The 12,208-nt window shown below is 38.5% G+C and overlaps 1 protein-coding gene across 4 annotated transcripts in view; it reads right to left on the reverse strand.

Moving 5' to 3' along the window:
• The window catches only part of stard8 (StAR-related lipid transfer (START) domain containing 8), a 75,099-nt gene that overhangs the window by 19,759 nt on the left and 43,132 nt on the right, over positions 1 to 12,208 (reverse strand). For 3 of the 4 annotated variants that reach the window (XM_057358232.1, XM_057358222.1, XM_057358242.1), the window contains 2 exons: positions 12,043 to 12,114; positions 2,538 to 2,619 (listed from right to left, as the gene is read on the reverse strand). In XM_057358232.1, coding sequence (XP_057214215.1) covers positions 2,538 to 2,619; positions 12,043 to 12,114 — 154 coding nt within the window. Of the gene's footprint in view, positions 1 to 2,537; positions 2,620 to 12,042; positions 12,115 to 12,208 lie in introns of those variants that run through there. The other variant, XM_057358251.1, reaches the window with a different exon arrangement.

Genomic DNA, 12,208 nt, shown 5'->3' on the forward strand with positions numbered 1-12,208 from the left:
GAGCTATTTGGAAACGCGGCCGCAGACTGACATATCCGCTCAGGTGTCAAGACAGACGCCACATGAGGCCACTTCACAGAGAGACAGTCAGGGATCTTTAAGAGCACGAGGAACCTGCTGAGGCAGAGAGATGAACAGATGAGCTCATCAGCTCACTAACTTAAGAGGGCCGGTGGGGGTGTGATGGGGCAAAGTGGATTCCAAAACCACTGCAGAGATTCTGGAGAAGAAGATTGACTTTTCTATTACTGCTGTAGAAGTCAATCGGTCCCCACAGGATTTTTGTGATTTTTGCGGCCAAAAATGCTTAATTTTGCAGTGGCTTTATTCACATTTTGGGATAAAAATTGCGAGGGGGGGGAGGGGCTTGGGGTTTAACGGAAAAGTTACAAATACTACTTGAATTGGAAAAAACTACCACCTGTGAAAACATTATTTATGCATTTCCAATGATTAAAAGGCATGCAGCAGATTCATACTGAAGGTCTGGAAACCTTGGCCGCTTTAAGTTTAAGGCCCACCCAAGAGGCCATTTTGACTGACAGGTCAAGCAACCAATCACGTTTCGTTTCAATTGTAAGTGTTCCAGACCCGTCTATCTCCCTTCCCATAGTTTCTCTGCTTGACGTTTGGAGCAGGTTTTGACGGAATGAGCGATGTGATGACGTCACATCTACGTCTTCGGCCAAAAATCCACAGAAAATCTGCATCAATCTCTAAATTTTGCAAGTTGCCACAAATTTTGCGGAGTTTGTTTGATTATGCGTTAAATTCTGTGATCACAAAATCGCAAAACACTGCAGGGACTGGTCAATGCCTTTACCAGGAGCAAATTGGTTTCTACTAAAACATATCAACTGTGGGTTGTACCTGGTCAAAACCAAACAAAAAGTACAGCAGTACAATATTACCATTTTAAATATTTATTTTCAGACAATGTAAGCTTAAAGGATTAAAAGTTCAAGACCTTCTGAAGTGCCTTGAAAGTCGCAGTTTGTTTGATGCATTGACATAATTTCCGCTGACGACAAAAATCATGGATCTGTATAGACGGTTTCAATGACAACAACATAAGCAAACGTTGTGTGGGCCAGACCTCTGGAAAGAATCAATAACTGTTGAATAGTTTTAATCTAATTTAAACCAATTAATATACAATAAAATATTAATATAAATGAATATTAATATAAATTAAATATATAATAAATTGTTATATTATTAGCCACTAGCCAGAACGATAACCAAACACTGACCGGAAGTTAACTTCGGGTCAGGCACAGGCGTTCGATGAAACAGTCTATAGACCATTTTGCAAAATGTAAACAAAACAGGTGCAGATGCCCTTTCTGTTTTTTACCTACACAAATGTTAAAACAAAATACAACCAACAAAACATTTGGAACTAAACCAGAATGTTCAACTAACATCTTTAAGATGTATTGTATATACTGAAACAGGAAGTGCTACTGGATCAGTGTTTACATTTAGCAAAATGGTCAATTGGCGGAAGTAAGAGACTGTACTAAAAGTTTTGAATGCTTTAATCGTGCATTTTGGAGCACACTAGTTTATATGTATCCTTAAAGCTAGCACATTCATCCTAAAAGCCAAAAACGTAATAAGACAATTAGATAAAAGCAGCATTTCCATTTTCAGTGTATTTAGCCAGATTTCCAAAAATATCAAATGAGCAAAATATTAACATGGAGTTGTTGACAGCCGTAGTATTTCATCAGTTTAGTTTTTAACTTAGGTGGTAGCTACCAGTGGCACGGTATCATACTGAAGCCAACATTTTGCCATCAATACAAACACATACTATGCAGGTTTCTCTTCTTTAAATGTAAGTTTTTATCGACTTGTTTCCATGCATATGATGTAGTATTTCAGCATTTCCGCTTCAGCTATGCGTGTGCGTTTTTTCTTTATGGAGCTATCCTGGTGTGTTTTCTCAGTTTTCTTTAATCTGTGCATCACTAGCTGCTTTAGACCAGATGGTATATTCTCTCCATCTCTCTTCTTCTATCTTCCAAGGACCAGCGGCACCAGTTGCCCCCTGGGAAATGTAATTTCCTGTTTTCTGTTTATTCACTATCTTTGTAGAAAAGGCCATTCAATCCATGATTTCTGCAGGTGTGACTGGTCACATAATCACTTATTCCACATGGTTTAATGAAAAGAAAACGAGAGTAAAGTTCAGGATAAAAATGAAATTCATAGAACAATAAAGCACAGCGAGGCCTTCTGACAAAACGCTCCCGTCTTCATGGTGATCATAGATGGGCTTTGGAGACTGCAACAAATGAGATGCCATCCCATGACACATGACTCACAATGTTAAATGTACGCCGAAAAACATAAATGTTACGTTATGAGGGTCTTACTGTAATTCATTCATATTTTCACATGTTTTTTCGATGATGAATGCAGTGGATACCAACGTGAATAAAACGTATGAACTCACACTAGAAGACACTGTTCTAAAGAAGAATGTTACATGAAATTTCTATTGACATGAATAAGCAATGGTTTCTCACCTGCATAATGCCTTGAGAGAGTCATGATCCAGAAACTCATGGTCTCTCCTCACAGCGGAGATCTCAATGGGAAACAGAGAGGCTGAGCACAGACAGAAGTTTAACTGAATTAATTCACGTACATAATGAGGTTAATTAAAGCCTACTGGGATCAAATGTAACATTCAGTCCAGTGGTTAGTAAAGAAGACAAGTAATAGAGGAAGAAAGATTAGTCATACACGACATTACACTTTATCCCAAATAATATGCACATACTGACAAAAAAATGACACACACAGGGCTGATGAAATAAAAAATGATCTCAATATGTTTTAGCCCTTTGACTAAATGAAACTTATCAAAATATTGATATGTATGTATTTGCTTTGAAAAGGCAAACATTTGCTTTGAAAAGGCAAACATTTTCGTCATAACTATATTTGAAAATGATGCAAAATACAGTTATTATGTAAATAAAATTTCCACACTGTTGTCACTAAATGAGCACAATAATTATGTTTGCTGTTTATTTACATTCACCAATATAACAGATTATTGATCTAATACACTGTATTTCTTTATTGTATTTGACTAAATACAGTATAGTATCATAAAACATGTCACATAGGCTCAAAAGAATCACTTACTATTAGGGATACAACAATACAGCTCACCCACGGTTCAATACAAAGCTTGGTTTTTCGGCCACGGTTTTCGGTTCGGTTCGGTTCTGATGGCTTCGGCACATTAAAGTGTTTTCTCATTCAAGTGAAATTTCGTCTGTTTTATTCCATTACACGAAGGTCTGAACTGTAAATAACGCAGTCTACTAATAAACACATCAACACTACACCAAACTGTTTCTTGCACGTTGTATTGTGTATACAGTACAGCGTTATCAGCGCTCAGATGCTGCATCAGACCGCTATTCTGGCGAAATACACGACAGGGTCTTAATCAAAACTCCTGGATGATAGGGTTAAATGTATCTAAAGCAGTGTTTCCCAACCCTGGTCCTCGGGGCACACCTTCCAAAATGTTTTAGTTCTCTCCCTATATGAAACACCTGATTGATGAGTTGATTCAGGTGTTTTATATAGGTAGAGATCTAAAACATTCTGGAAGGTGTGCCCCGAGGACCAGGGTTGGGAAACACTGATCTAAAGTATAGCTGTTATACATCAAGTAGACTAATGCATTTAAATGTGTAATTTAATGCATTTATTCATATATGTCTATATTGGTAAACTTCTATAAAAGACACACCCCGTTTCAATTTTTATTAATTTCTCATTTTCTAACTGTAAATATTTCCTCTGATAATCCTGTGGCTTTACAGTTTCCATGTTTCACAGTCTCAACTGTTATCTTTCCCTATATGTCCTCCACTGTCCTGTATTTAACAGTGTCTCTCCCATTGTGCCTGATGAACTCGGGGAAGCCAACCAACCCGGTGACGTCACATTCAAGCGGTACTGCAAGATGGCGGCGCCCTTGCTACAAAACCTATAAAAGGAATCCTTTTTCTTTTAAAGGGTCACACTAATCTGGTTTACTATAGCATTTTTGATTGAAGTGGAAACCTATTTAATAAATAATGTTAACTTGACTGGAAGGTTCATTTCCACTTTAAGGGTGAGTAAATTAAGACAGAATTTTAATTTTAAGATGACTGTTACTTTAACACAGGTTTTTTAGCCACTTACACCACTGAATGTTTGCTGTGTCCATAACAGAATGTTTAACACCGCATCCTAACCAAACGCGACGCGATGAGATTCCTGCGATAAGCAATTTGTTTGTCCATACCGAACGCGAAAAAGGGGCGGGACGCGACAATCAATCACAAGACACAGCCAATAAGAACAGTTTTTCTCTGTCCACGCAGCCTCGCACGCTGAAGCTGAAGAGTGCACAAAGAGAAGATGCGTCCTGTTCTCATGACTTCAGTTTTGCCTCACCAGACGCTATGCTATAATTTTAGAATCTAAACGTATGTAATCAAACGTATATAGCCTGTCCTCATCCATGTTTGGCAATTAATATTCATGAGCTGCATAACTTACATTGAATGAGACCTTTGTGTTGGCGGAGCTGTCAGCCGCGACGTCTAAAATAGAAACGGCCGTTTCTCGTTGCGGCTGGTTAGGACAAAACCTCTGGTTAACATGGAAAAGATACCTTTTATCACGTGTCGCAGCGTCGCGTCGCATTTGGTTAAGACGCGGTGTTATGCTTTGCTTAAGCGCAATTACTGTAAGAGCCGTTCTCTGAGCTCTGAGCTACTGAGTCATTCTGACAGTGAAAGAATTTTCAATATGCTGTAAAATTTCCTGAAGTTTTGTTGATTTAAGTAATGTCTTGTTTTTTATGGATCACAGTGTAGAAATGCACACACTTTAATGGCAGTCACATCTTAAATTAAACAGCTGACGTTCTATTAAAATAATGACAAACAGCACTAAACTCTGGGTGGCCCTATTTTAGACTGAACAAAGATGAAAAACAGTTCAGCATGTGTATACCTGTTTATTGTTTGTGTGGCTGTGTGTGTGTGTGTGTGTGTGTGTGTGTGTGTGTGTGTGTGTGTGTGTGTGCGCGCACTTTAACACTGCTGAGGTGTCCCATTTCCAGCTTTTGTTTCGACCTCCTTCCTTTCTGAGAAAATGCAGGTCCAACAAATGACTCCCTAAGAGCATTCATGTCCAACAGTTTACGAACAAAGTAAAACTATATCAACACGATGACACACAAAGACAACTTTAAACCAAGCCAGCCATCTCTAATATAAAACGGCACATTCATTGTCAGTATGAATCAAGTTGACATTTCATTTGTTGAGCATGAGAAGTTTCCATTGTACATCACAACTCTTCCAATCTCTTCCTCTCAAAAAGTTATTAAGTACTGTAAGTGTCCTTTACATTGTGGTTCAAGGAACACCAATGATTATTTTTTCCTTGCACCGTCAAATACTTTGTAAATCCATCCGTCTTATTGTCTGCTTAAAGGAAATGCTCAATGGGTGTAAGAAGCACATGTACTGTAATGCTATGATGAAGCGGAAGGACCGACAGGGCAAACGAGTGAAGCGCTCAATCTTGCAACTCAAATTTATTTTGCCGCCTACAGAATACAAGGATTTCACAGGCTAAGGTACAAAACAGCAAAGATAACGAAATGTGTTGCGTGTATTGTATGCATTTGAACCTAAAGCAGGAAACGTGTTTAAACTTTAAGCCCTGTTCTATTGTATAGCTCTCTAACAATACTGCAAAGCTGTATACTGTAGCTCAGTGGTTAGGGCATGACGCTAGTAACGCCAAGGTCATGGGTTTGATCCCAGGGATTGCACATACTCAGAAACAAATGTATAGTATCATGCAATGTAAGTCGCTTTGGATAAAAGCGTCTGCCAAATGAATAAATGTAAATGTAAAAGCCAAACATGCATCAATGCAGCTTTCATGAAGAATAATCCCTAAAAGCCTTCAGGTCTCACGGGTTGTGTGAGATATGCGCGTGCCCAGGGAGTCAGAGCACAAATACTAAACGGAGTTCTCTTTCACGCCTTCTTGCTCTGAAACGGACATATAAACACAAATTACGTCAAAATTCCCATATTAAAAAGAATCCTTGTAAAAGTAGTCTGTTTCATGAACAAACAGTTGGGAAACAAAATGCATGTGGGTTATAGTATAGTGCGCAAGCTCTTAAAGGACCCATTGCATGAAGTCACATTTTTTCTGTGTTTAAGTGCTATAACTGGGTCCCCGGTGCATCTAGCAACCCAGAAAACGTGAAAAACAGGATCCCGGTAAGCCTTTCTCTCTGCAAGCATGTGAGAAATCGAGCCGTTCAGATTTCGCTCCTGATGTGACATAGACGCAGGCTCTTATTATAATATTACCGCCCCTTAATCTACACAATTCCACCCACGGCGATGCCGCCATTGTTGTTTTCACAAGTGACAGCGGTGCACGTGACGCCATGGCTAAAGTTTGTGGGCAACATGCTATGTAGTCGCTGCACAGAGTCCTAACCTCAAAAGAGACAGGAGTGGATTTATTTTATTTTTAGTGGAAATCCCTCAGAAACCATAAGTAAAAACCAGCTTGTTTGCGCGAATCACTTCAAGCCGGAGTGCTTTATCAACCTGGGACAGTACAAGCAGCATTAGCTTCAAAGTTGTTCCTCAAGAGGGATCGAGACCAACTGAACGAGAAAAGGTGCCAATGTAAGTAATATTTATCAACAGTCTGAATTGATGTACATGTACCGTATATATAGGAGGATAACGTTAGCATATGATAGCGAAGGGAGCCAAGTCAGTCACAAAACTTACTCTATATTTATATGTTATTTGGCAAATGGGCACTTGGAGTTTAGCTGTATGTATGTTAATACATTATGGCCTAGTTTCACAGACAAGGCTTAGCTTAAGCCAGGACTATGCCTTAGTGGAATTAGGATATTTAAGTCGCTTTTCTAAAAATGCCTCAGTAAAAAACATTACTGGTGTGCATCTTGAGACAAATCAATGGCAATGGTATATTTTAAGGTATGTCAGTGCACGTTAATTTCAGTTAAGACAACTCAAACTTTCATTTTAGTCTGGGACTACTCTTAAACCTTGTCTGTGGGAATATGTGCGTTAATATGTTCAGCTGCCGCAAACTGTTTGTTTTGCTAATGAACAGGAGCGAACACTGCGGTTAGTTTCATTTTAAACGTCTCAAATCATTCATCCTTAGGTTGAAAAATCTGTCACAGCATACTAGTTATGCTCTAACGTTGTGTGTGTAACGTTATAACTTGTCAACGACAAGCGCTAAAATCCACGTAATTCCGCCGAGATCTGCAAGTGTGCATTCGGTGGATTTTAGGCAAGTATACAACGTGAGAACTGTTTGCTGTGATGGATTTTTTAGTCTCCAGACAAATGATTTGAGACGTTTAAAACGAAACTAAAAACAGAGGAGTTCAGGAAACATAATTCAGCTAAACCATAGCCATGGCATTCCAGTACTACGCGTGTTGTGTTGACACGCCGGATGGAAGGGTGGTGGGGTGCGCTGTAACTCATTATCATTTAAAGAGACATGCACCAAAATGGGTTGCTGTGAGCATAGCTGTTTTTGTTTACACAGCCGTCGAGTGTTTTTAAGCAAAATATGTTCCAGACATTTCATGAAGACCCTAATAAATCATACCAACTTGTTGAAAGTGCTCATACAATGAGTCCTTTAAAGGGGCAGCAGCATAATAAAGATCTCTGTTTATATTGTTCATCAAACAACAAAGGACAGGCCCAAAAACACTCACTGATATTAAAGGGATAGTTCATCCAAAAATGAAAATTATAACATTATTTACTCACCCTGAGGTAATTTCATACCTCAAGTCAAGTCAAGTCAAAGTTTATTTATAAAGCACTTTTTAAAAAACACCACTTGTTTAACAAAGTGCTGTACATGCATACGAGAGTATAATTATCAATAACAAAACCGGTCAATAGAAAAACAATAAATCAATACATGGAAGCAGCTCTCACATAGTGTCAAATGCCAAACTGTAAAAATAAGTTCTAAGACTAGATTTAAAAACAACAAGTGTCTGGCCCTGTCTAATGTAGAGGGGCAAGCTATTCCAGAGCTTCGGGGCTGCCACTGCAAATGCCCGGTCCCCCCTACTCGTTAGCTTAGCCCGAGGGGCAGCCAAATGCAAATGGTCAGGAGACCTAAGAGATCTTAGTGAAGCATACGGCTTAATCAAGTCGGATAAATATTTAGGGGCTAAACCATTGAGAGATTTAAAGACAAAAACTAAAATCTATGGGGGGTAATATGTTCCCGCTTTCGTGTGCCAGTCAACAGGCGTGGAGCCGCATTCTGGACCATCTGCAATCTGGAAATGGAAGCCTGACTAACGCCTATTTATAAGCTATTACAGTAGTCCAGGCGAGTCGAAATAAAAATATGTAAAAAGTCTTTAGGAGACAGGAAAGATTTCACCTTAGTAAATTGTCTCATTTGGAAAAAAACTAGATTTAACTACTGAGTTAATCTGTTTGTCCAGTTTAAAATCACAATCCATGATAACACATACATTTTTAACATAGGCCTTCACAAGTAGTTTAAATTCTCCAAAGTCCAATACTAAAGACTCACAGTTACCACCCGGCGTAAAAAATAGCATAACTTCCGTTTTGTCGTCTGGGTTATACCTGTTTATTACACGGCTCATTTGAATGCTTGATTCTGATTGGCCCGTCGCGACATTCCAAGGGTTGTTATTTTCAAATAATTTTCAAATAACAACCACTCAAAACTAATGTCGGTGCTTATTTCTGCGATAACAACCGGCTGCCTGTACATTATCCCTTACATAAATTACTTTGTTCTGATGAACACAGAGAAATATATTTGGAAGAATGTTAGCAATTTTCAGTTCTGGGACATAATTGACTGCCATAGTAGGAAAAATTAAATGGTAGTCAAAGGTGCCCCAAGAACTGTTTGTTTTCCTAAATTCTTCAAGATATCTTATCATGTGATCAGCAGAACAAAAAAAATACAAAAATGTTTCCTACTATGGTAGTTGATGATGTCCCAACACTGAAAATTGACATTCCTCCAAATATCTTTGTGTTCAACAGAACAACTAAATGTATACAGGTTTGACACAATCTGAGGGTGAGTAAATGAAGACAGAATTTTTATTTTTGGGTGAACTAGCCCTTTAAAGGAATTGTGTTCTCTTATACGAGTTGTTCACAATAAATAAAGGAACAAGGTAGCTTTAAGAAAGATGTGCTTTAAATATGGTAAAGTATTGAAAGAGAGTTTTCATATACAATACAAATAATTAAATCATAAACAATGATTTGTATTAATTTCTAATTGATTAATTAAATTTCTAATTGATTTATTAATGTATTAAACACATTTGAATGAAGTTTTAGTGATGACTCTGGTGCTACTAAATTAAGGGCTGGTGCCACCAACTGAATAACTTGGTAGCACCAGTGCCACCTCTCTCAAACGTTAGTCTAGAGCCCTGCATATAGCTGGATGGTATAAAAGCATATGACATTGCAATGGAATAAACTTTCAACAGATTACATGTATACGGAAATAAGTTGGCATAACTGACACACATGCAGCGCACCATGAGCCATTTTTAATTAGTTACTTGCCACAGAGAGGCTACAAAGAGTAAAACCATTCGCACCAGGAACCCTGCTGTTTAACAACACAGCACCAACTACAGGGTTTTTAATAGAGCGTCATGGGACGATGCTGAGATAAAAGTGGGAAACCTCTATAGCAGTTATGCCAAAGCCGGACATCAATAGACAAAAGGAGATCACAGAATCCCTCCGCAATGACCTCTACTGATTCACAGCAGTTATTTAGTGATCAGTCACTGCATCAAAGTCTTTCTTCAACGTTAAATCCTTTCCACTGTTCCTTTAAAGTTATTTTTATGCAAATGCCACAGGGATGAATGAGTTCAAGTCTGCTTTGATATATAACAGTATAAGAATATCTCCAATACGGAGCCCTATACGCGTCACTGGCAGGAACGTTCCGGACACCGCGGCATCTTTAATTCAGCACATCCCTGTTTCTGTCACAGCCGACGCAGGTCAACAACCAATGAAAGGAGGGCACTGCGTTTAGTCTGTGACATGCTGCAGAAAAATACACAACTCTGTCAGAGGAAGTCGAGTAGATGGCAGGTGTTTGTCAGGTTGCTAAGTGAATAGAAGCGCTGTTGCATCCTCCTGTGCAATTTTCATCAGCGGGCAAGGTTTAAAAAGCAACAAAACATGGACAGCTGTTATTTTCTTTTTTAAATGTGATCAGCATTTGAAAAGGTGGTACGTATTGTTTTTTTAAAGGTCTTGTGCTTAAATTTACGCATTTGGCTGTCATTTTTATCCAAACCGTTTTATTCAAATGTGTATGCATTTCTTATAAGAAAAACCCTTGTTAATATTATTGTTTAATTTCATGCATATGAAACTACAGGCTTGCATTCCATGCATGTCAACAGTGAACCATTCTTTAAGGATGGATAAAAAACATTTTGGTTCTAGATTTATATTCATGGGCCTGGGGTGCCTAAAGAGGCACGATTAAAAAAACAGCTTTATCTGCATACAGGTGCAGGTTTAGTCCCGCCTGTGAAATTTGAGCAGGCTAATATTAGAACTTGTCTGTGGATTTGTCATCGTCTGGGTCACAGGTACGCATGCTTTATAAAAAACGACTTCAGTGACAGAATCCCTGCACATTTTCATAAAACTAAAACTTTGAGACCACACATCATTAAAAATGGTTTCCTGGAAGGCAGCTTTAAAAGCTGCTAGAATACGGTTTCAGGTTTTTGGTTAAAAGATTAAAAGAATTGTTCACCCTAAAAAGAAAATTACTCTCTCTTGTGTCATTCCAAACTTAGATACAGACCACGTTTTACCATATGATGTAAATGAATGAGGACAGGTGCTGTTAAGCTCCAAAAGGACATAAATATTGTGTTACGCAGTAATCAAGTGCGACACGTCCAGCAGTTGGTCTTGAGACATCCAAGACCAAATGGTGTTTGATGACACTTATGTCAAATCTCCAGCAACAGTTAAAGAACTCATTATCAGTAACAGTAAAAAAATCTGTTAGACTGTAGCAACTGCATGACTTCAGACTACACCAAATATAGCACACAAGTCATACTGACTATTTTAATGATACTTTTGTGCCACATCTTTGCCATTTTCAAGCTTGACATCACCCACCTACACTCACATTCATTATATGGAACATTGCAAAATTCAAAGATTTGTATTTTGTGTTTCTTTAAAAAAAAAGAAAGAAATTTGAAATTGCATCATAAGTGTGAATAACTGCTGACAAATGGTTTCATTTTTAAGCTAGTCTTAAAATAGTCTCAAGACTTCATTCAAGTTCTGTCGTCCATATTAAATGGCTCCAATCCCTGCAGCCTGTAAACAGAGTCGGCATGAGCTTTCCAGATTTGTTTATCTTCAAGCATATGTGAAATTGTGAAAATCAACTTCTGCGGGGCAAAGAGCCCAATAGGACTAAAACAAGCCTCAAATATCTTTAGCACCTATGCTGTGGAAAACTCAATAGTTCAGCATGGCTTTACACTCACAACTCAAAAGGGATTTGAACCAAAAGCCATCTGGTCTCAAGTCCATTTCCCCCATCACTAAGCCTGAAACATAACAATAACATTTAAGCTGTCTGCAGTGGAGTGCTTCCATCCATTCAGTCCTGAACAGGAACAGAGAGAGAGGGATTGTGAGCGAGAGAGAGAGAGAGAGAGAGAGAGAGAGAGAGAGAGGGAGATGTAACATCCCTGCTCTTTTCAAAAATGACGAGATGGGGAACACCAGAAGACAAAAAAAAAACACAGGCACACACAATGTTCAGGGGTGAAAGAAGGAGACAGTGTGGAAATACAGAAGAAAGATGTTTGCAGGAGAGTTTGATTACCTTCATAGAATTGAGCATACTGAGGAAAACCTGCTGCTCGGAGCCAATCACAAGCCTCTTTTGCCTCCAGCTCTGAGAAAGAGAGGGTTGAATTAATGAAATTAATATGATAATACATTATATACTCTTTCTGTTCTGTTGATTTAAGAAAATGAAGGGCACAGTT

The sequence above is a fragment of the Triplophysa rosa genome, linkage group LG2 (genome assembly GCF_024868665.1).
Source record: "Triplophysa rosa linkage group LG2, Trosa_1v2, whole genome shotgun sequence".
Taxonomy (NCBI): domain Eukaryota; kingdom Metazoa; phylum Chordata; class Actinopteri; order Cypriniformes; family Nemacheilidae; genus Triplophysa; species Triplophysa rosa.